The 24536-nt window shown below is 31.9% G+C and overlaps 2 protein-coding genes and 3 long non-coding RNA genes across 5 annotated transcripts in view; 4 read left to right on the top strand and 1 right to left on the bottom strand.

The window, feature by feature from the left end:
• LOC133175376 (uncharacterized) overlaps window positions 1–11886 on the top strand; it is a 55212-nt gene extending 43326 nt beyond the window's left edge. The window contains exons 2-3 of the long non-coding RNA XR_009719273.1: window positions 10738–10899; window positions 11762–11886. This is a non-coding gene — a long non-coding RNA (uncharacterized LOC133175376). The remainder of the gene's footprint in view (window positions 1–10737; window positions 10900–11761) is intronic.
• Window positions 1693–6698, top strand: LOC133175246 (sushi, nidogen and EGF-like domain-containing protein 1). Its single transcript, XM_061310348.1, has 6 exons — window positions 1693–2014; window positions 4715–4891; window positions 5559–5672; window positions 5782–6027; window positions 6116–6313; window positions 6505–6698. Exons 1-6 carry the CDS (start codon window positions 1693–1695, stop codon window positions 6696–6698), a joined length of 1251 nt encoding a protein of 416 aa, XP_061166332.1.
• Window positions 11887–12193: 307 nt separating the features above from the next.
• Window positions 12194–14154, top strand: LOC133175318 (protein crumbs homolog 1-like). The gene is made up of 5 exons (XM_061310412.1): window positions 12194–12317; window positions 12453–12646; window positions 13156–13329; window positions 13417–13647; window positions 13943–14154. Exons 2-5 carry the CDS (start codon window positions 12481–12483, stop codon window positions 14152–14154), a joined length of 783 nt encoding a protein of 260 aa, XP_061166396.1. The 5' UTR covers window positions 12194–12317; window positions 12453–12480.
• A 5193-nt stretch (window positions 14155–19347) lies between these two features.
• LOC133175426 (uncharacterized) lies at window positions 19348–22242 on the bottom strand. Its single transcript, XR_009719280.1, has 3 exons — window positions 22187–22242; window positions 20861–20948; window positions 19348–19385 (listed from the first exon to the last, which is right to left on the bottom strand). It is a non-coding gene; the product is annotated as an uncharacterized LOC133175426 (long non-coding RNA).
• A 248-nt stretch (window positions 22243–22490) lies between these two features.
• On the top strand, window positions 22491–23840 carry LOC133175517 (uncharacterized). The gene is made up of 3 exons (XR_009719298.1): window positions 22491–22570; window positions 22683–22803; window positions 23659–23840. It is a non-coding gene; the product is annotated as an uncharacterized LOC133175517 (long non-coding RNA).
• The last annotated feature ends 696 nt before the right edge of the window (window positions 23841–24536 follow it).

Genomic DNA, 24536 nt, shown 5'->3' on the forward strand with positions numbered 1-24536 from the left:
TCATGATATATAATGGAAATTTTTGATATGAATAAGTTCAATCTTTAATAATTCTAAAGATAACCACGTCTCTAAAATTGCATTGGCACTGCAAGTTTAACATGATAACGTTATCTTGTATTTTTGTAATGTGGAAAAATTAACGATATATCCACCAAAAATTATTTCATGACTTTTAACTGCATACGTATTTATTTTTAATTCGCAAGTTTTATAGGTAATATATTTCAGTCTTCCGACCGATAATTACAAATATATATAGATGTTAACGTGATTGTGTGACTTACAAGAATTTCCTCTGTCCTTTAATGAACACTGAAATTTACCTTTGTATGCATTGTTTTAAAAATAGGGTTTAATGCTTAAAATTATATGTTACTTTTTCTTTAATTTTCAGATTCTATAAAGTAATGCTTGGTATTGATAAGTCCGTATGTGTTGAGGGTGGAGGGAGGACTTTTTCACAGTATGCATATATTTTTGAAATATCCTACACAATAACATTATGTAATTTTTGTTTTTTATTGAGTTTGATCGATATCGATTAATTGTTTTTATTATAAGATTTATTAAACAGTTTTCCAAATTATAAATGCCATTTGTATATTAAATTATTGATTGTGTGATTTTTCAATTCATTTTGTGGTTCCTTCGCGAATTCGGTTTGGAAATGACCGCAAATATTAGCACTTCGCGTGAGTCTTGCGCCACAGTTAAATTTGAAATGATGGAGAAACCTACAAGACATTGTTTTGTCACAAAAAACATAAACTAAATAAACGGTTTAGGGATTTTAATTCCAGAATGAAATATGGTGTTAGCTCAATGAACAATAATTGGCAAATTGATTTGTAAAGGATCGGAAAAGACAAACCAAGCCCTACGAATCTATGCAATAAAACTTAATTGCAAATGTAAATTAACTGATAATATGTAAATTTTTTGGAGTAGGTGTGGCTAGTTCTCCTGTTTTGATAGAGTGGGATTTGAGCTTAGGCAAATTACATTGATTTCATGGTTAAAGTTGACCTTGATTGGGGGGGGGGGGTGTAAGTGATCCAATAAAAAGTACTGCATTTATATTAACTAAGACCATGAATACTGTCTGAGCACAAAAAAGCCTTATCAGCTGGAAAAATCTTTAATTTGAATATTTTGGCTTTTCAACTTTTTTGGCTTTTATATAAATTTTACATTCTCTTTTTGATAATATTTTAAACTTTTATGATGACTAATTTGTTATTAAAAGTAATAAATATTAAAAAGCTATACGATAACAGGGTGTTTTATGAACTTCTGAAGACATACAAATATTGGTTTTTGTAAATTCAAAAATAAAATTGTTATTTAGGAGTTAAGGTTGATATCATCATATATTTCCAGTTTAAAATGCAGACTGTTACGTTTAAACATACCTTTGTAGTCAAAATAAGCCTCTTATCTTATCATGCAGATAAACCTAATATAGGGTTCATGTGCTAAAAAAGTGAACACTCGAAAGAAAGCTAATTTTTCATTGGTTGAAATTTCCTTCCAGGTTTTTATTTCGCAAAAGATAAGGATTGAATATCTTAAAATCGATTAAGGTTTTAAAACTTGTATCATAACTAAGCAGTTGCAAGAGTATCTGTCACAGATACTTGTTATTCAAGTTATAGCAATATCAGTTACAAAACAGAGAACAGATAAAAAATGATATTTGTTATATTGATTGCTCTTCTGCAAGTAAGTGATGTTTTAAGCGGAATAAATCCTGATTGGACAAGATGTAAGTGTCGATGGGACAACTGGCAAGCATGGTCATCTTGTAGCCAAACTTGCGGTGGGGGATATAAATATCGGAGCAGAAAGGTTTACTTGCTAACATCATGTCCCTTTAAGTTTGAAACTTGTGCTACATCCGACATGGGTAGTGATCATGGTTCTTGCAATCAAATTTGTTATAATGGAGGTACCTACAAAGGGCTTGGATGTTCTTGTAGAGACGGATGGTATGGGCAGTGTTGTTCGCAGGGTAAGCAGTTGTTCCTTAATTTTCCAGATATGAAAATATTATATATTTCGGGGATATTGGTTGCATTTCCTATTCTCTGTACTTTTTGGTGTCGAATATTGACACCAAACGGCTAAGATATTGTTTGTAACTTTTACATGTTTAATTGTAAAATCTTTAAGTAACTTTTTTTATTTCTTTTATCTCAAATTATGTTTGCTGTTCGAAATATTTTTAACTTTATGCACGAAAAAAACTCCAAAATTTACCATTCCAAAAAAAAAATCGCGGGCTGTTCAGAATATTCGCGGATTTCTGTCATAACTTTTTTTTTACATAAAGTCATATGACATCCAAATTTGATAGACATGTTCTAACAATAAATTGGAATGGTCTGAATTTAAACTATCAAATATATCATGATATTTTTCAAACTTTTAAAGACATTTAGAACGGAGATATTAGGATCACGAAACAGATCAAGATTTAGAAATTTACAAATTATGCACTTGAAATGTCTGTAGTAATATCTCTGTTAAATGGTCTTAAAACAATCGAGACGTTCATAGTAGGGATTTTTATATGCCAAATTGTGACTTCGTAGTTTGATTACTTGAAAAGAAATTAATTACAGAAGATAGGTACTTCTGGCTATAAAATTTTGTGTTGCACCAGAGAAAACTTCAAAATAAAAACCTCTGAAAATGCTGGAGGGAAGCTAAAATGAGATGCACTTCTGTGAGTAAATGGCACAGGGGGTATTTGAGTGGTAGAGAGTCTGTTTCACTTAATATACGGTCTGTTATGAAACGGATTATCGGTAAAAACAGAAAGAATCAATAACGTCATGGAATGAGATAGACTCTTCACTGTAAGCAGAATTACGCAGTTATAAAATGAAATTACTGACAAACGAACTTAAGCTACTAAAACCATTGTTGGAAAGCTCAATGCAAAGTGGTGCAGAATTTTTAATTAGTACACATAGTTATAGGACAGTCTGGGTAATATGTATAGGGAGAGTATTTTTGGGAAACTCATTATGTTTTTGACGTTACAGTGTTGTTAAGTCTCCTTCATGGTAATAAATCATGTTAATTTTAGAATTAAATAACATAAGCAATATAAATATAACTAAATATGATAATGTACTGATTTTAGATTTCATGAATATAGCAAAGACTGACACTTTCCATAAACTTTTAGAACAACCTTCATACAAGACGACGACATTCCCCGCCTTTCTCAATTAAAAGAGTGCATAGAAAAGTTATATTTTTTCCAATAATTTTGTTGTCATTATCATCTTTCACACATTTGATTCTTATATTTCCTTCAATTATTTATTGACAATTTATTTTTCAGTTATGTTTTAAGGTACAATGTATGTGGGAAAAGAGCAGCCTCATGCATGATTCGATCTCATTGTTAATGACTACGCTACGCATTCTTTTTCCTTGAGTGTGTCAGTGTTATTTGTTGAAGGATATCATTTTTCAAGAAATTTTCAATAGAATGGGTTCAGACTCCATTGTTATGATATAAAGAAAAGATTTACATGTACATTCATTTTTTCGTCAATTAAGCGTTTGTGTAGAATGGAGACTTGACCATTCATATTTTAAAAATCACTTTAAAAATTACTCTGATAAACCCATTTCCCACTAAATATGCTTTAACCGTCAACTCAAAAAAAATTGTCAATCAGTAACTTACTCTAAAAAATAATTAAATGAATAAAGTGTGTTAAAGATGACATAACTGACAAAATTATTTATGAAAAATAAAATGTATTCATGAACTTTGAAAATCCTACTAGAAATATGTTGCCTCAGAGCGGGAAATTAATTGTCCTCGCCTTGTACGCCTCCATTCTTTGTTTTCTAAATGTATTTATATCTAGACGTCAATCTCATCAGAATTTCACAATACTTCAGAAGTGCCATATAAGGCACGCAATATGAAGAGGGATGGCAACCCAACCAACATTGAATAAAATTCTCCTGTAACTTTTTGTTGCAGTATGGTCGAACATGATTTTCAGTTTTGTTGAATGATAAGTGCAATTTGATAGTTTTCTAATTTCAAACTGATAAGGAACAATTTTCTAGAAATAGCTTGCCTCAAACTCAAAAATTATCTAATATTCAGGAGAAATAATCCTGACAGCATAAATGTAGTGTAGTTTGTTTTAATAAAGTAGAAATTAGTTAAAAAGAAATTACTGTAAAATATTTTGTTTTTATGTTGGTTAAAATGGATATTTAGATTATACACTTGTAGTACAGTGTAGTTTGTTTTAATAAAGTAGCAATTAGTTAAAAAGAAATTAATGAAAAATATTTTGTTTTATGCTGGTAAACATGGATATTTAGAGAACGTGCCGGTTGTTCAAGTTTATGAATTATTTACTGTATTCATGTTGTCAGACGTATATTTAAAAAAACCTTGAACTCCAAACATTCACTGTTCTTTCTTATATTTACATTTTAAACCTATCACATATATTTACTATTCCAACATTGACTCTAATGACATACACTGAAGTAAACCAAAAGTCACGTGACGTTACAAACTGTACAAGATCTTAGCATTACACCGGTTTCTCACCGTATTCGGATATTATTTAAAACTCATACAATTTCATAGATGCAAAAGTCATTTCTTATAAAATTAGAACTTAAATTTGAGTTCTCATATTTTGCTTTCTCTCTTTTTTAGAAGTAACCTGTGGAAACCCTGGTTCCATAGCCAATGGTGCTGTAGTAGGATCAGAGTATACATACATGAAGACAGTAAATTATGTCTGTAACACTTATTACAATCTTACTGGAGGATCCGCATCTAGAACTTGTTTACTGTCTTCGTTATGGAGCGGAATCAAGCCAAGATGTGCTTGTTAGATCAAATTCTAAAATATTCAATAACAATGTACAAATTAAAATGTAGCTATATTAATAGAGGATATATTCCCATCCAAGTTTCATAGAATATTCTTTATTCTTAGCCCCAGGTTTTCCAGTTGAAAAGAAATAGCATTTGCTCTCTCTGTATAGGTTTCTATGGCTGTTCATAGTTTGTCAAAGTACACTGACTCTTGCAAATTGACTGTACTTCCATAAATTCAAGATCATTTTTCCAAGGTCATTGGACAAAAATTAGTAACCGAAGTAAAATAAAAGATCTCGGTCTCTTCATCTTGATCCATACATCTAATTAATATGATTTGATTCTTAAAATTTAATTTGTCTTAATGGAACATCGAACATCTATAAAACCGTTCATTTTATAATGTCATACTCAAATAAAACACAGTATTTACATGTAGGTCTCTACTCGGGCTAAGTGTCTCGTACTAATAAAAGAATGTCAAATTTTAATGATTAAGATCAATGCAGGCAATTTATTAAATGTGCCTTAACAGTGGTGGATAAGTGAAGGTATTTTTCGTCGGCTCCTCTTTTTCATTTTCTCTTCTAAAAAAAAACCCATTCAGCTAATATTTTTTTTTAAACATGTTTTATTTATTTGTTCACCAATCGATCTGTGCGAATTTCATTTACAGTTATAAACTCTTGTGCTAGTAATCCTTGTTTGAATGGCGGTACTTGCAAAAATGGATTGGATAGATACGATTGTTTTTGTACACCCAGCTTCTCCGGACTTAACTGCGAGAATGGTATAATTTTTACTGTTAATCACATTAAAATTAACTATGAATCAGTTTCATTTTTGCTGCAGTTATACTTCTGTTACAGTGTATGATTTACCAATCATAATATTTACAGATATTCAAGCACCTGTTGTACGGGGTTGCCCCGGCAACATAACTTCTTACTCTAAAAATCACAATATATTTGTGAATTGGACAGCGCCAGTTTTTTCCGATCCAGTAGGAAGAGATATAAGAGTAACAACTAATTATCCAGAAAACAACTGGAATTTCCCATGGGGTGATTTTATGGTACAATATACCGCACTGAAACCTTCCAATGGCCTTCAAACAGACTGCAATTTCAGCATAAAGACGAGACGTATGTATTATAAGTGGATATCTTGACCAATGTCTTAAAACTTCCTCACTAAGAGTATCTTATAATTTATGTTTTGTATTTTGCACAGCCCATCCATGCCCTGATCTGGTTGCACCAGCTAATGGTGCCTTAGTTTGTAATTCTTGGAAACATGATTATGGTCGTTTTTGTCTTTTAATCTGTGGAGAAAATCACCGTCTGGAATTAGGACATGATCAAAATCAGTGGTATGTTTGTGGAGCCAGTGGTAGATGGACACCAAGCCAAGAAGTTCCAAACTGTACAGGTATTATTTTACCACCACCAAAATAAACCCTGGATTTTCCTAAGGATTCTATATTATATAAATCATTGATATTTTAAAAGTCAACATTATTTTTTGTTTATTTGTAAAGGCCATATTTTGAAACATCTAAACATAAAGATAAGATAAAGCATAAACTCTGTCCATTCGTTTTTTTTTTTTTAATTTTCCAGATCTACTTCCTGGAATACCTCATCATAGAGTGAATAACTTCCGCTTTGTTTCCTGTGAAGATGAACAGGAAAAAAGAAAGATACAAAGCATGTTTATAACAAAGCTAAAAGGTTCAAATTATGAGTACTTTTGTGCGAAATTTGCGGAGGAATGCAAAGAAAGTAACGTCGACATTAAATGTGGGCTTACGTGAGGATACCATCAATCACTATTCAGATCCTTGTAATTACATGTGATTTGCAGAAACATTTATTTGTATTCAATCATCGCACATTTATTTTCCAAAATATATAATGTATCCTGTTTTTATCATTATATCATTCGTTTTAGTATATAGTTTAATTTTTTTTATTCGGAGTATTTAATTTGTTTATATAATTTCCTTAAATGTTTACATTGTACAATAAAAAAAAATCAGACCCCCCCCCCCCCTGTGAACAATGCTTCTCCATGTATTGATAGAGATCACTAATTCATAATAATTTCCCCATAATGATCAATTATTTTCATGAATATGATTAATTATATATATATTTTTATGATCAGTTATTATGGATAAAGTATCATGAAAAAAGTGATCATAGCATGTTTTCATATTTTTTCATTAATAAAAATAAAATCACGAAGAATGAAAAAGATGTGATACTGACCTACATGTAATAATATACTACTTATAAAAACTAACAAACAATAAAATAAAAAAAGGAATTTAGGTATAACTGTGGAAGAAGCACTTAAAAGTGTAGCTGTTAAATTCAGACCGTATGGTAAAGGACACTTTGCTTTGATGGGTTGAGTTAAGGGGGGCGGAGGAATGAAGTTACATTTAGGAATCACTGTCTAGTTTGTTCGGTATGCCAAGGCATTAACAACAGGTAAAGTGTGGGATAATTTGTGTAACGGGCGAAGCTCGTTATTCATAAATTATCCTACGTTTCCAACTGTCGTTGAAGTCCGAGACAAACCTTACAAACTAGACAGTGATTCCTTAAATTTACATTTATGTGTGAAGTAAGAAAGTGATATAACTCAAAAAATTTACATACACAAAGCATTCCATATTAATTTCCATAGTATATCCATCCTTTGACATCAGACACAATGACGGCCCGGGAATTTGACATACATATTAGGCACCTGAAGGCTCGCTTTCCAAAATTTACATTCAGTTTTATAAATTGAGAAATTAACACACTTATTTCAAAGAGTTATCAAAGAGAAAACAGTTGGAAATGTAAACATAAACTTATAAAGGAACTGAGTTACATGTACTCATGCAGTAAAATAATATCATAATTATGCATGATATGCATAATACTTATATTCGAGGTCCTTATTCCGTGGAATCACAATTTCTGTCCAATGTGCGGTGTACAGGAACTTCCTTAAGGAGATTGGAACCGGCTATCAAAAGTAATGATAATTTTTTATCAAGTATATTTTTAGAATCTACACATACATTGTATACCTTAATTAAAAATCGAAACAAAAAATGGAGGTCAATGTGATTCTCTTGGCCAATGTGCTTCTACGGAGCATTTAGTATGACCTTTTTGCACTGTGATTACGTCTAAAACATAAATCAATTTTTTAGAGTTTTTCCTTCAATCTTTTTATTCAAATAAATTATGGGAACAAACACAGTCTTATTTCATATTGAATTGACACATTAAAATTTGTGACAACAAAAATGTTTCAAATTACTTCGCATGGTAAATTATTTGACCTTTCTGCAATCAAGAAATATTATTTTTCTGGCATTAAAAATTTAACAAGCAATAAAATCATTTGAAACTAATGTCATTTTACTGAATTTAAGAAGAATGGTTAAAAGTATCTTATATTTTCAGAAAAGAAAATTTAAAGTGGGGGTCTGTGTTATTTTTTAGATATTATTGAAATAGTGTTAATTTTAAGCTTAAATTTTGGGCTATTTTTTTTCTGGATTATCACAATATATTGGCTATATTTGTCAAATATGATGAAAGAATTCATGACAGTTTATTTAATATATAATTTAAGATATGCATAAAATAGTTCAAGGCACAAAATAATTATGTGTGCAGGCTGCATTGAAAAATAGAAACCCAAACTTAACAATACTTTAAATACTTAGAAGGAGAAAAATTATCATATTCTTCTTTAAAAAAACCTTCCGCCACAAAATATAGTTCCTCACTTTTGATAAGGAATTTAACTATGGGGTTTTAACTGAATATAGTTTAATTGGCATTGTAGAATCCAAATTTATTGTAAGAACTAAAACATTATGCAGAATTTTTGAAATAGGTCAAATTAAGATCTGCTCAAAAGCTCAGGAGCGAAACTCAGTCTTTAATTGCCATTCTCTGTTTTCAGTGCGCTTTCAATACGCTGTGTCAAATTTCTGCGGAAAATTTCTGATTTTGAATAAAGTGTAAATATGTCCTACGCGGAAAATTAAGTCTGCATTTTTTATATCATTACTGATAAAGAGTTTATAGCTTTGAATTGGCACATTCCCTATAACATCAGAACAGGTTTTGAAAGGCCTTTAGCACGGGATGTGTGCAATCTTAGTAAAAATAAAGGGAAGGTAGAAACTCCAGCGCTTGTTGACTCGTTCGAATGTCCGTGGACAGAGTAAATCTTTGTTATATTTAGGAACCTCAAGATCACCGCGAGTGTTCCCAGAAACGCATCTGTCGCGTTCAACAGAAGCCTTAACTAATGAAACAAAAAAAAAAACTTTTGTGTGTCCAACTTTGTATTTATTTGCAAAAGACTGGTGTACATGAAAAGAAATCACTACTGTATGGTACGTCGATCTTGTCAAAAGTATTTTTTATTTTAGACCTTGAACAAAAATTACACGAGTAAATAAAAACTTTTATCCCATGTTTACCCCTTTCTCCCGTGGATATGACTCATTGGATATTTTTTTCATATCCCACAGTTAAGTGCAGTTGTGACGTCACAACTGCACTTAACTGTGGAATATGAAAATTTATCCAATGAGTCATATCCACGGGATAAAGGGGTAAACATGGGATAAAAGTAGTTGTCTTAAATATATGGAACAAAAGTGTCGTGATTTCACAAATGTAGAAAAATTACATTATCTTTTATTTTAATAAAAAATAAATTCATTAAAAAAATGTTTAAAAATTTAGTCTTTATTGAAAAGGTAAAAAGCACACGAAGGAGTTAAGAAAATTTAAAATAGATTCCCTTAAATAAGCTTTTTAAACGTGGATTTTGTATAAAGTATGTTCATGGAATGTTACTGAAGATTATTTTCATTTTATAATACATTTTCCTTTTATCATGACCCTAAATTGAACTACTTGAAAACGTATTACTAAGAAATAGTATTGGAAAATAAACTTCTAAGCATACGAAATGTAAAGGGACTTTGTAATCTCGGAAAGTATTTGTCAAACCTCGAGCTTCAAAGAAAATGATTTATTTGCAATGTTCAAAAATTACAATAATTCCCCGATAAAACACATTCCATGTATTTCTATTTATTTTTTATGCTAATTCTCATATTATTACAATCTACAACATTGTATGTACATGTATTAATTTACTATGTTTCTGACGTGTCACATGACATAACATTTGAAACCACAGGAAATTGTGGACAAGAATCCTACCCCCCCCCCCCCATATTCAAGCCCAGTTGGCTTGGACTTTTCTTCACAAATTATATTTGTTACACTTATTTATTTATCATGTATACCATAAGAAAATCGGGAAAAAACGCAAAATAATCGATCTTAAAAAAATACCCCACTTAACATTATAAAGTAAAGTAGGGGTATTTATTGTAAAGAACGATTATTTTGCGTTTTCCACACGAATTTTTTCTGTTGTACATGTATACATGATAAATAAGTGTAATAAATATAATTTTTGCAGAAATTTCCAACAAGCCCCAGGGTTTATTTTTTTTTTTTTGGGGGGGGGGGGTCTCTCTACAAGTACCTGTGTTGAAATTTTACTAAATACACATATTCAGATGTTATTATATGAATAGAACTCTCGTCGAGCCATGGACCCTATTCGACACTGCATATGTGTTTATCCCATACAGTGTAAATGTTCTCCGTTTATTTGTTACGAAAACATATAATAATAATCGTCATTAAGAATGAGGTTGATATCTTGATCTTCATGTACAAAATAACTTTGGTATATTTGAGAATTGGCAAAGTTGTACTATGTTGAAAAGCAAAGTTTTTTGACAGTGCCCTGTCCACCGGGAACATATCTTGATTATACTGTAAGCAGATGTCTTGACTGTCCTATTGGAACCTACAAAGAAACAGAAGAAGGTGCAACATGTACAAAGTGCCCAGTGGGAAAGTCAACAGAATCAGAGGGCAGTTTGTCAAAAGCTGATTGTATAGGTATGGTAGGATATTAGCGATAAACTTCTATTACCTAGTTTTTTTATCCCTCTATTATAGTGCAGTGCTTTCCCATTCGATTTTACAATACCTCGTATTGTTGCTGATAAAAAAAAACAAATTGATACGGACGTTTTCCATCTGAAAGTTACAGAAATTAATCCATTTATTTTGCAAAGAAATTTATAAAATATTAAAGAATATTTTACATTCAATGGATAAAGATCGTTTGCATTTCATTGCGATTATTAAACGGAACGGCTTTATGGAAGCGAGTAGTAATGTCCTATATCATATTTCCATAGAGAATAATCAGCGCTTGTAATTCTTGGTTCCTCTTGCAAAACAACGTCCTAGGTCTCAAAATGTTGCTTGAAATATAAAATCTTCGTCTAAAGTTTCGGCTTTATATTTCAAAACAACATTTCTATACCTTCGGGGTTATCCAACAGCATAATATAGAATGCTTATTTTATTTCCAAATATTTACATTCACAGCTGAATACTAGTACTTTCTTCTCGATTTCGTATCAAATGTTATTGCTGTTCATCAAGAGCAATCAACATATTTTATTTCAAAATTAGAGGGATTCAGTTTTTACAATCTCTCTTTTTTTACAAGTAGTGTCAAAAATCAACTGTTTCATGGTTCTTCCAATATATTAGGATAGTTTGATAATGCAATAGTCTACGTACATGTGTTTGAACCCATTATGTTAGAATAATTAAAACATACATATAAATAAAACAATAATAAATGGCTTTTTTGAATATTTTTATCTTGATACTATTCAGCAGGATATAGAAGAGGACTTCTCATCATTAAATGATACTTATTTTCTTATACAATGACTATCGCCAGATACCTGTAGACCTGGTACATTTTCTAAAACGGGCCTCAAACCATGTCTCAGATGCCCGTATAACCACTACCAAGATCAAGAAGGAGCAACATTCTGTAATCGATGCCCGGAAGGCAAAGTAACATCATCTGTTGGAAGTGAAAATATCTCTTTATGTGAAGGTACAGTACATGTGTATGTTCCAATACTGCTTTTTTATATTTGTTATTGTAAAATGATTCATAAGCAAAAGATCAGTATCTTTCCTTAATTTAAAATGGATTTTAAAAAGGTAATTTTTTTTAACTAAGCGGAGACAAATTTCGTCCAAGCTGTAACAAATGTAAATTCTGATTAACTTTAGTTTAAGATACTCTATTACTAGATATGGGCATACTCCTTAAGAGAGAAGAAACACTTTATCTGGGGCGTATAAAAGGCACCAATCAACTTACCTACGTAACCTGGTTTAAATTTGGAAATGAATCGCTAAATTTGACTTTTTCGGGCATCGTCACCGAATAGGAGCATCGAATTTCGTTTACAAGATCAACGTATTTACTTTATTATTGATAGGTAGATTTTTTTTCTCTTTTTGTTGATTTCTGTAAAATATTTTTTTTTTTTCAGTTTTCATCTCTATTTTGTTTTATTAACTTGTAGTTGGTAATTTTTTTTTCTTTATGCTAAATTTACATGTATTTCTTTTAGAAATAATGTTTCCACTCAATTGATTAATATGTCTAACCAGTGGAACCACGTGACTGTGATGCTGTCAGAAGACGCTTCCCATATACGACTTTACAATAGGCGTCGTCTACAGATGGATAAGATACTCAGTTTGACGTCACATTTTTATATATCAGATCAGGCTAACGTGGAGTTAGAACTAACATCAGGAAATGGTAAGAAAAGTTGTAAATGTATTAATTTTGTGAATTTTAATAAGCACAAAAAACATACTAGTACATGTATAATACAATTCTTTATATTCTGTTTATATTCAAAATATGTAAAAGAAACCTTAAGTTCATTTAAGGAATGAATTTATTAGCTACCCAATTTATACGGTATAAAGTGGGTTGAGACAGTTTACGCTATATAAACCGCGAAGCGGTTTATAAAAAAGCGTAAACTGTTCCAACCCAATTTATACCGTATAAATTGGGTAGCTATTAATTTCATTCCTTATAATTTAATTTTCATTCATTTAGTTTAAGAAAAAAGATACGTTTTTGACGTAGGCAGCCCAATTTATAAGATATAAAGTAAATTTGTTATCCAATCAAATGGCGCGTTACAATCAGAATAATATTATATTGCAATTAAACTATATGGTTCTATTATTTCATGTTTTGACTTACACAAATTGAACAGAAAAAAGTTCATTAATTGACAAACATTTTACTTCTAGATGTAATCCTTTCCGGTCTGCAGTTTACAGATAGACTAATTCAAGATGACGAAAAATCTTCAATTCAAAGGTGTAACAGTTCGCTAAGTTTGGTGATTTTCAATATGAGGAACTTGTCAGAACGCATAACGAACAACCCTTCCGTTCGCAAAATCATCCCAAGTTCATGTTTTGGTAAGCTTTATCATTATATTATATGAGAGAAAATATAAGTTGTGAAATATAAATTGCATTCATTATGACGCAATGTTTTAATTACAGATAAGGATGAATGTGATCCAAATCCTTGTAATGGTCATCCCTGCTCAAATGAAGCTGGAGGTTATTTTTGCAACTGCCTTTCTGGATTTAAAGGAAATATGTGCCAAACTCCACCAAACTTTTGTTCCTCCGGTCCATGTTTTAACAATGGAACTTGTGAAAATTCGAACACCTCATTCAATTGTTTATGTAACAAGCATTATACCGGAATAAGATGTGAAAATGCAATGAGTAAGTTAATATATTCATACAACACTTTGAACTTGTATGAAGCGCAAAATCAAATACATTTAAGGCATTCTAACATATTTTCAAAAATCGTATCCTGTAGAAGTATTAATGTGAAAATGAATCATTTTGTGGATTGATTGTCCTCGATAAAGATGTATTGCGAATGGTGTTGTTTAAGCAGTAAAATAAAACAAAAAAATATTGAGCCTCAATGACTCTTATTATTTATATTTAAGTTCAAATACGGTTAATTCTTTGCAAAAACAAATAATAACCTCATCCCTCATCATTTCAGTTGACGGTGGATGGAACAACTGGGGGTTCTGGTCAACTTGCTCAAAATCATGCGAGTCTGGGACGAGAAAACGAAAGAGATCATGTAATAATCCTCTGCCATCTCAGGATGGAAAACTGTGTGATAGATCGGAGGCTGAAGAACTTCAGGATTGCAATACAGATAAATGTCCCGGTATGATCATGATGAATTTAGAAATATATATAGCTTAATGTATCTGCATCGCATGCAAATTGAGTACTTAATATACACCATATTGTTATAGAATGCCCTCCCTTTAAAGCTGGAAATAACTCAGTTGTGGATTGCTTTGAGAACAGTACTCGACAGATAACGTGTTTTCTTTCATGTGAGGAGGGTTATTCATTCCATACGGGACTGCAATCAAATATAACATATGTGTGTGGATCGGAAACCTCATTTAAATGGAATGGAAGCAAAATTCTTCCAGCATGTGGACGTTAGTACTTTTATTCTATTATTTAATATGTTTTATTTTGTATTATTCAATCAAGCAAACTTTTGCCAATCCATGCATCGTTTTAACATCATTAATTTATGAATGCAGGTGTCCAGATACCAAAGGAGCTGAAAGCAAGCACGGATTTTAATTATGACAAAGCACTTAAATGTTCCAGAATGCAAGAAATAACGGATATCATTAAAGAGAAAACAAAAGAAACCGTAAGATGCGTAATGAATAAAACGTGCGATTCAGAAATCACACTGGAAGGTATTCAATGTACAATATTTCGATATTTATTTCCTAAAATAAAATATTTTATGTTATATTGTACAATCAATACGATTGATTGCAATAGACATGACCCCCTTCACTTCAGTGTGTATAATAAATATTTCCAAATAACAAGTAGGTGCACTCTAGGTGTTGACAGTTATGTTATCAATATTCCTTGTTTGTTCATTTACGTTAAGGAATAGAAGGATCTTGAATAATTGAGGAAAACTCCAAAGAAGCCTTTTGTTTATGTTAATCCCTACATATATCTAGGTTCTAACATATTTCATTTCATGTGTTAAACAATTTATTTTGCAAAATTGTACTGCTACACAAAAAACATTTATAAATAATGCTTACAAGTCCCTCCTTCTTTCTCGGTGAAAAATGCTAATACACAGTTACTCGGAATTTTGTTGACAAGTTTTTTGTTGCATTTTTTTTGATGTACAGAATTTTGGAAATATCGCAGATGAAGAATATGTCATATTAAAAACTAATGCCAAATGAATTTTGTGGTTTAATATCAACACATAAATTAATGGTTGACATCAATATTTTTAAAAACATTATAAAGATAGATTATTTAGAATTACCTATTACAATTATTCAAAAAGAATAAAGCGATGTGGTATTGATGGTCTTAGGGAATTTCTTTTTCTCGTTCTCAAGTTTGTTTCTCTGTAGGGATTTTGGTATAGTATATCACCTATTACAAAAATATTATAATATATATATAAAAGAAAAATCCAAAAAATCATCTTATGATAGATTAGTTCTTATGATATTATTTTATTATTTTCTGTAAAAAGATTGCACGGCAAACAGGAATGAAGAGGAAACAAGAAAAGCAAAACTTGTGTTGTCTCGTAAAATAAGAGCAACTGCAACTAGTGAGTATTTCAACAGTGCAAATTTGTGTCTAACAAAACGGATAAAACTTAAGAAGTATTTTCAAGTTAGCTTGATTTAAATTAAAATCTATTCAAAAGATCAGCTAAGTTAGATCAACTGAGACACTATGATTGCCTTTATTGTGAATTGTGAAATATAGTAACCCCCCCCCCCCCCCCCCCCGATCAGAGTCTCTGGGGGTCGGGCGTGGATTTATTGATCACATAATGAAAATAAATAAAGTTCTTTTGAAAAAGAGTTCTTCTTCCAAATGCATAGCCCTTGAGACAGGATTCTGGAATTACGCTGGGGCTCTATTATGATCAAGTATGGGAGTATAACTCTGCTCAAGGAAAAGTTAGTTCCCTTTAATTTTTGTAATTGTTAGGTAATTTAATAAAAAGATTTTTTTATGTATAATACAAAAATTAATTTCATAGTTTTTGATAGTCCGGTAGACTTATAAATGATAAATGAATAAAAATGATACAAAAATGCCAAATATCAGAATGTCTGTCAAACTTATTTTTAGCAATTTCAAAACTCTTTTTACTTATTTCAGTAGATGATAATGGAGAAGATTATGCAACTACTTTCTACGAACTTGAGTTTTCACTACAAGAAATAAATAACACCGAAGGAATTCTTTCTTTTAAAATGGATGGCGAAACTTACCGTTCACTCGGATCATCCATTGAACCACAGATCGTGTGTGAAGAAGGCCAAGGTGTCATTCAAGGATTGTGCAGTAAGTTAACAGATAAAGGGATTGTGCAGTAAGTTAACAGATAAAGGGATTTGCAGATTTACATTTTTTCGAATGTGTTAAAATTCCACTTTCAGAGAGAGAAGATTTTTCTGGGGAGAAAAAGTGATTAAATGTATCAATATCATTTATTTTATCTAGTGGATTGTCCTGCTGGCACCTACACAGGGAAAAGTGGCTCGCATGTATTTCATATGAAATTCGCACAAATATCATGCGAATTCTTTGCATGAGAAGGAGACGAAAAGGACCACGCATGATATTCGCATGAAAATATCATGCAATTTTCACATGAAATTCGCACGAATAGCATGCGAAAAGAAATTCATGCGAAATTCATGTGAAAAAAGAACCCAGGTTTCATATGAATATCATGCGAAGACAAGCATATTTTTCGTACCCCAGAAATTAATATCAAGCCATTATCTATGAGTGCCGCCCAAAGCTCAATCCATTAATTCTATTGTTCTTCCTTGGAAACAGAATTTTTGCTTCTTGCAAATGAATTTTCCTTGAACATATAGTACCATGGATTTAATATCTTCTCTTTTTCTTACTTAGTCAGTTAATCCAGATACAAGTAATGCATGATTATACAAAAAGTAACTTTGAATTTGAAAGAATCAAAACTTGTTTTCTGGACTCCCTGACTAAATAAAGACATTTGTGACATTAATTTCTACATTGAAAACTAAAATCATTGATCTTTTTCTATCTTCTTTATTGAGGTTCTCTTCACATAAGATTTCTTTATCTTGAGGATTCTTTTAAGAGGGTGTTGTCTTTATACCTGAAAATACAAAAGTAAACAATCTCAGGTTATTGAAATTCATAATGGACAATATTTTTTTTAAAATCAATTATGACTACCCTTGGTCTTTAAGTAGGATCAATACCTCTTGGTCATAATCACCTGTATGCCAAGTATGTTCTCCAGATACTACTCCAATAAAAAATTGTATTTTCTGAGATACTTCTATCAAATCTATGAACTTGATCTTGTCTTATGACCTCTGTTCTGGAAATGGCATATCTTATGATCATAATCAACCATTAGGGCAGTATGATCTTTGGCAGTTACTTTTTTTCAATATACAATTATATAATTATGTTATATGGCCAAGAATTTAAACTTGAATTCCTGTGACCTTTACATTGCTTAAATGACCAACATGCAGGGTTGTTTCACTGCCTCTAGTCATAATTAAGCAACCTTTGTATTTACTATATATCCTCATAAAAGTTATGATTATTTTATTTTTTAAAAACATATCTAGTTCAAATTACCCTATGTAAGACTTGGGATATAACTTTGAGTCACAAGCAAATTTTGTCTCAGGATTGTCTACTGTGTTTCCATTAAAGAGTTGTGATTGAAAAATAATTTAATACATTTGTACCCTTTTGATCTTGAACATATCTAAAATGCCCTTGGTACTGAGTCAACTGGCTCATCTCTGGACACAAGCTACCTTTCTATCAGTTATGAGCCTCAGATTGTTTTCTTGGTTACAAAGTCATGTTCAAGTAAGAATTTAATTCTCTTATTCCTCTTTTTAAAAGTTTGACAAATCAGTCTGTAAATTCCTGTTACCAGTTAGTTCAATGGTATATAATTACAAAGTGTAGGGAAAAACAAGGTGTGTTTCTGAAACACTGATGCCCCCATATGGCAGCTTGTGGCAAAGGTTATAGTTTCTCAAATGCAAGTCAAACTTCAAGGTTGAGAGATCAAAAATGCCCAAGCACCAACCATTCAACAGTTATGGTTAAGGTTAATGTTTTCTAAAAGTGGGCCAAACTCCAAGGTCAAGGTCAAAGGGTCAAAATTAATGGTATTCAGGGGGAAGACCTTGTCATAAGAAATATACATGCAGCATATAAAAGCCCTAGCACCAACAGTTCAGAAGTTATGGTCAAGGTTAAAGTTTTTCAAAAGTAGGTCAAACTCCAAGGGCAAGGTCAAAATTGTTGATATCCAAAGGAAGGTCTTGTCACAAGGAATACACCTGTGAAACTTGAAAGCCCTAGTACTAACTATTCAAAAGTTATGGCCAAGGTTAAAGTTTTTTAAAAGTGGGTCAAAAGTTATGGCCAAGGTTAAAGTTTTTTAAAAGTGGGTCAAACTCTAAGGTCAAGGTCAAAAAGTCAAAAATATTTACACCCAAGGAAAGGTCTTCTCAGGATAAATATACATGTGAAATCTGAAACCCCTAGCACCAACTGTTCAAAAGTTATGGCCAAGGTTAAAGTTGGGTAAATTTTTACAAAAGTGGGTCAAACTCCAAGGTCAAGGTCAAATACGTTGGTACCAAAAGGAAGGTCTAGTCAATAAATACACATGTGAAATATGGACGGACGGGGCAAAAACTTATATACCCACGACTCTTTGATTACCAGGGCATTATTATAAAGTGGTTTAAAAGATAATTTCCAGACAAAACATGTCTACAGACAGACAAACAGACATGGTGATTCCAGGACACCCTTACAACTTCTTTGTAGGAGCTAGTATATAACTTCATTGTAGGGGCAAAAAAGTTTTAGCTTTTACCAATAATATATGGCCCAGTGATCTTGACTTTTGAGATAATTCAATGTTTTACTATACCCACATCACTGTTTTCGTTATCCCTAAATGCTCTCCCATTGGAAAATGGTTAGTCTGTACATTTCTGTTAAAACTTGAATTTCCTTAATCTGAGACTTAAACAAAACATGAGTTGTGCTAACTGGCCAAGTTGCAATGGTTAAAATTGGCATTTAGGTGTGATTCTAGAGAATGTAATACGTACGTCTGGAAAGTGCAAAAGTTTACAACAACAGACAGACAAGTTTTGACAGTAAAAAGCTTACTAAAGCTTCTGGCTTAGATGGAATAATTAAATTAAATATGTTCAGCTTAATGTCAAATTTAAATTGTCGAAAGAAAAAAAATCATACATGTATTTACTTACATATACCATTGACAAATCTGTTTGCATGTATCTTCTGAGGATATAGGTTCTCTGGTATTTGAAGCTGTGATGACATGCTAACTGTGCCTACAGTGAAAATTAAAAAATGTCAGATACTGTCAATTCAATAGCATTTGGTTAATTATCTCCTTAGTACTACTGCATTTTTATGCATTTATTCTATAAATTAGCAGAATATATTTAAGAATTAGATAAGCAGAAATAACCTGAATGCTTATGGTTCTGCTAGTCTGATTCAAATAATTCACAGGAAAAAAAAATCCTGCTTTTCTGCAGCCTTATCCTGATTTTCTGCAACTATATTTTTGCTTTTCTCTGTTTGATCTTCTATTATGGCCCCACCCTACCCCCAGGGGACATGGTTTGAACAAATATGAATATACCTAACCTTACCTGAGGATGCTTCTGAATTGATATGGCTAATCATGGATTTGCAATTCTTTGGAAGAAGATTTTTAATGATTTCTCCTATGTATTCTCATTTTAAACTTTGATCACCAATTATGGCCCCTCCCTACCCCTAAGGGGACATGATTTGAACAACCTTGAATGTAAACTATCAAGGATACTTCCATATAAATATGTCTAATCACTGCTTAACTGTTCTTGAGAAGAAGATTTTTCACATGTATGCCTAACATAAAAATTTGATCACCCATTTAGGCCCTCCCAACCCCCAGGGGTAATGAATTGAACAAACTTTAATCTATACTACCTGACAATGCTTTCATATAGATATGACCAATCATGGCTTTGCTGTTCTTGAGAAGGAGATTTTTAAAGATTTTTTCTATACACTGTATATTTATTTCTATGTAAAAATTTGTTCACTCATTGTGATCCCACCCTAGCCCCGGAGGTCATGGTTTGAACAAACTTGAATCTACACTACTTAAGGATGCTTCTTCATAAAAATCACCAATCATGGCTTAACTGTTCCTGAAAAGAAGAAATTTTAAAGATTTTTCATGTTTTCCTATGTAAAACTTTGATCACCCACTGTGGCCCCACCCTATCCCAAGGGGTCATGATTTGAACAAACTTGAATCTACATTATGTCAGAAAGCTTTCACATAAGTTTCATCTTTCTGACCCAGTGGTTCTTGAGAAGAAGATTTTTAAATATCCACACCCAATTTTTACTATTTCTTACTTATCTCCCCTTGGAAAGAGGGTATGGCCCTTCATTTGAACAAATTTGAAACCCCTTTACCATAAAGGATACTCTGTATTAAGTTTGGTTGAAATTGGCCCAGTGGTGGAGAAGAAGATGAAAATGTGTCGTGAAAAGTTTATGACAACAATGACAGACGACAGACAAATTTTGATCAGAGAAGCTCCCTTGAGCCTTTGGCTCAGGTGAGCTTAAAACCAATCATGGAAAAGCAGCATGGAGTAGTCGCAGAAAAGCAGACAGGTTGCAAAAATAAGATGGGGGGAAAAGTATGTCAGCCACTTGATCATATAAATAACAACATTATTTATATATATATATTGATGTATACCTTTGCAATAAATATTTTATTCTAGATTTTTCTTACCTGTTTGCATGTAACATATATGTATAATCTTTGAGAAGCTATCAGTGTGGTATAGTGGGGGACCATCTGCTCATTTTCTAGCAAATACCTGCAAGATAAGAATACAACATTTTAGTAAACATTTCTCAAACATGTCATTTATAAGTAAACACAAAATAGAATATACAGTACAACTCATTTACAGGGAAGTTACTCGGACTTGCTGTCTTATAATTAAGCTTCTTTATATATCTGCATGTATTTTGGAATGCATAAAAGTTTAACTCCTAAAACAACTGAGATTTACCTCTTTTTATGAGAACTGAGTTCTGTTGTATTTTCAATTTAAAATGCATAGATATGTTTACAGTGGCATTAGTGCTCCTAAATAAATACTTTTTATCTCTAGCTCAATCAGAAACCAATTGATTTATTAGCTATATTACATTACCGCTTTTATTAATATTGCAAACAGAGCGTCAAACTTCAAACTCGATGAATTATAAACATTTTTTATATCTATCCCCATTTATAATTAACCTCCTAGTGTTTTTAAAACACTGAATTTATCACAGCACACCCCAATGCCTGCCCTGGTGGCAAAAAGATCAAAGAAAACATTATTCTTTTCACTCTTTAAGTCTTGACCTTTTGGTTAAGTGATTATAGCGGATTGTACCACATAGGAAGAAAAGAAGACCCCACAAAGGGACACAACTCATTTACTATTTGCAAACTAGTGAACATGAACTACAGTGTATCTAAACAGATGTGCCCCCACTGTGCATGTCATTAGTACATTGTAGTAATTATATAAATATCATGGTTCTATATAGAGAGAGAGAGTAACCTCTTTGTGATTATACATGTACATTTACAAATTAATGTTTTGATTGGTGGTGATGGGTGAATGTGAGGTGTAAAGCAGAGTTTGGAGAGGAAGAAATAGGGAAGGTCGGAGTCAGACAGAGGAATATAAAGGAAATTCAAAATAGTAGAGTTGAAGGGATGGGAGCTAGGAGAAGGATAAATTAAAGACCCACCCCACTTTTTTCCAGGCCACCCATCCATTATGTATCTATTTTTAGAACAAAATGATTGACTTACAGTCTGATTAAAAAAAAAAATTAGGTATATCCTAATATACATGTATAACTTTACAGTGCTGTATAATGCTTGGTGAGGTTTACACCAGACCCAGGTGCAACAGGCAAAGAGTGCCTGTGCCAGGTCCATCTTATTTCAACATATCTATTTATTAAGCTGTCAGCATACATGTATATTGCCAATAAATTATATTACATTTATCTGGTGATAAAGGAGATGATAAAAATATGACAAACTTACAGAAAATATGCAGTTGAATTTACTCTGCTCTTTCTTGTCTGCTTTCTCAGCCGCATCATGACGTAATATGTGACGTACGGCATTCCATAAAAAAACTACTTTTGGTTTCGTAAAATAAGTGTATACCCCGACCCCGTAGTCATCAAAGTTCCGACTTCGACGCGGAAATAAATTTTCAAAATAAAGATTTAAAGGACAAAAATTATAGTTATTTAGATATTTCCCGATTCTGTGATGAATACGAAATGGACTGGCAGATTTAGCCAGGTTCTACTTGCACTTCCTGTTACTGAAAAAAAAAACACGAGTGTACCCTCCTGTGGCTTGTTCCAGAGTTTCCTTTGGGATTTATGTGCTCTAATCCCTTGAAACGACGGTGAATATGTATGTACTCTTAATCGTTTGTCATATTTTGTGTTTAAAATGTAGATTCTTATTGTTATTCATTTTGCAACGAAAATTTTCAGAGTAAATTCGGATCTCGTTTTCGTTTCAGGTTCAACAGTTCAACGTAACACGACCAGGTGAATCGAATGGTTCCGTTTCATCGAAGTCATAATGAAGTTATGCATTTTTTATGCTAAGCGACATTTATTTGAAGGCTTTACTAAATTTGAGTAAGTAATTAACATTAAAAGTGATTTTTAATTGTGTTGTTCATGTGCAGAGACTTGTAAACACGACTTTTACAGTGTATCACACAAAATATTTTAGGACGCAGGTCCCACAAAAGATCCAATTTTCTTGGGGATTAATCTCACAAATGTGAGGGTTATGAATGAAAAAAATTCCTTGTAATAATTAAACTGTTGCATTTGATATATTCTAATTATTTTATGCAGATTAAAAAAAATCCATCTTTTCAGCATTATAATGTCTGTAAAACTCAAAAATCCAGTTGGAATATCATAACTAAAATGGACTATTATATCTAATTTGGACAATAGGTTCCAATAACAACCTTATACAGTGTTTTCTCTTTATTTCAAAGTAAAGCATTAGAGATCAATTGTATCTGGCTTTGGGTTGATGTTTATGACAAATCTCTGTGGACCTTACAACAATTAAATTTTATTTTATTTTATTTTTTTATTTCAAAGCGGCATTTTTATCAATTGAAGCGATTAATTTGGCCGGTAGCTGGTTCTTAGGGAAATCACTACTTATATAGAGAGTTGCATGGTCAATAACATGTTCTGATGTCTGACATAAAAAAAAAATTATGCCTCTATTGTGCAGTTATTAATGTACAAAACACAGGGTCTTCTGTTTTGCTCAAAACATGAAATACCAGTGCAGTTTAACATAAACAAGTTGACAAAACATGGACCTTTCAGGTGATAACATGGAATTTATTGTATGTAATGACAGATCCTATTCAGTAATTATAGGAGTTAGCCCCTTTGACTGAAACAATTGGAATATCAGTATGGGTAGTTAATAAAAAATTTTATGATTTAATTTCTTTGTAGGAAATGCTTGTCAGGACAAAAGACTGAAAAAGACTGAAAAACTGCCTTTAAACACAGCCATCATTAATGTAAATGGATTCATAAGGAGCATCCAAACAATATGATATTAGGAACATCAGAGACTGGCAATTTTTTACCACTCACTGTGATAGATGCATCTAAATAAACATTGAAATGTTAAATTTTTTTGTTCATTGCTTTTCCTCATATGGTATTAATATTGCATAACATTCTTGTGAATATCGCACGATTTTCACACGAAAAACAGACAAAGTGGAATTTGCATGGATATCATGCGAAATTTTAGTCGCATGAAAATCGCATGAATTTCGCATGAAATTTGTGTGATAACATTCGCATGAAATTCGCATGTGGGACTTTTCGCATGATTTTTGTATGATTTTCGCATAAATTTCATGCAAAAAGGCAAACGCATGAAAATCATGCGAGCCACTTTTCCCTGTGTATTCATCCTTAAGTCAATGTCTCTTATGTGATTCTGGTTTGTACCAAGATACACCTAGAACAGATTTTTGTAAATCATGCCCTGAGGGATATACATCGGCTGGTTATGGCGCTACAAAATTGGAAGATTGCTCAGGTTTGTTCCATTAATTTGTGTTTTCAAGGTATGGTGCATTTTCGAGTGAAAATACTGCTTTCATTGAAAAAGAAGCTCACAAGTAGTCATAATGTCATAAATCTGCAGTATTATTTATCATAATAACTTTCTCAACATTTTTGTTTTATTTTAATGGAATATATGAACATCAAATAATTCATATTTTCGTCTTTAATCATAAATATTTTAGTGTATATCTTTGTATTTTAGAGGCACAAGCCTTTGCTGTTTCAACGCAAAAAATTGACATCAAAGA

The sequence above is a fragment of the Saccostrea echinata genome, unplaced genomic scaffold, assembly GCF_033153115.1.
Source record: "Saccostrea echinata isolate AGI-Se365-2 ecotype Australia unplaced genomic scaffold, CSIRO_AGI_Sech_v1 ptg000062l, whole genome shotgun sequence".
In the NCBI taxonomy this organism is placed as follows: domain Eukaryota; kingdom Metazoa; phylum Mollusca; class Bivalvia; order Ostreida; family Ostreidae; genus Saccostrea; species Saccostrea echinata.

Excerpts from the sequence above, each read along its gene's own strand:
- LOC133175246 (XM_061310348.1), top strand. The coding sequence starts at position 1,693 with ATGATATTTGTTATATTGATTGCTCTTCTGCAAGTAAGTGATGTTTTA. Across the intron at positions 2,015-4,714 it reads TGGGCAGTGTTGTTCGCAGG|AAGTAACCTGTGGAAACCCT; the intron begins GTAAGCAGTTGT and ends TCTCTTTTTTAG. Across the intron at positions 6,314-6,504 it reads AGAAGTTCCAAACTGTACAG|ATCTACTTCCTGGAATACCT; the intron begins GTATTATTTTAC and ends TTAATTTTCCAG.
- LOC133175318 (XM_061310412.1), top strand. The coding sequence starts at position 12,481 with ATGTCTAACCAGTGGAACCACGTGACTGTGATGCTGTCAGAAGACGCT. Across the intron at positions 12,647-13,155 it reads AGAACTAACATCAGGAAATG|ATGTAATCCTTTCCGGTCTG; the intron begins GTAAGAAAAGTT and ends TTTTACTTCTAG. Across the intron at positions 13,330-13,416 it reads CATCCCAAGTTCATGTTTTG|ATAAGGATGAATGTGATCCA; the intron begins GTAAGCTTTATC and ends TTTTAATTACAG.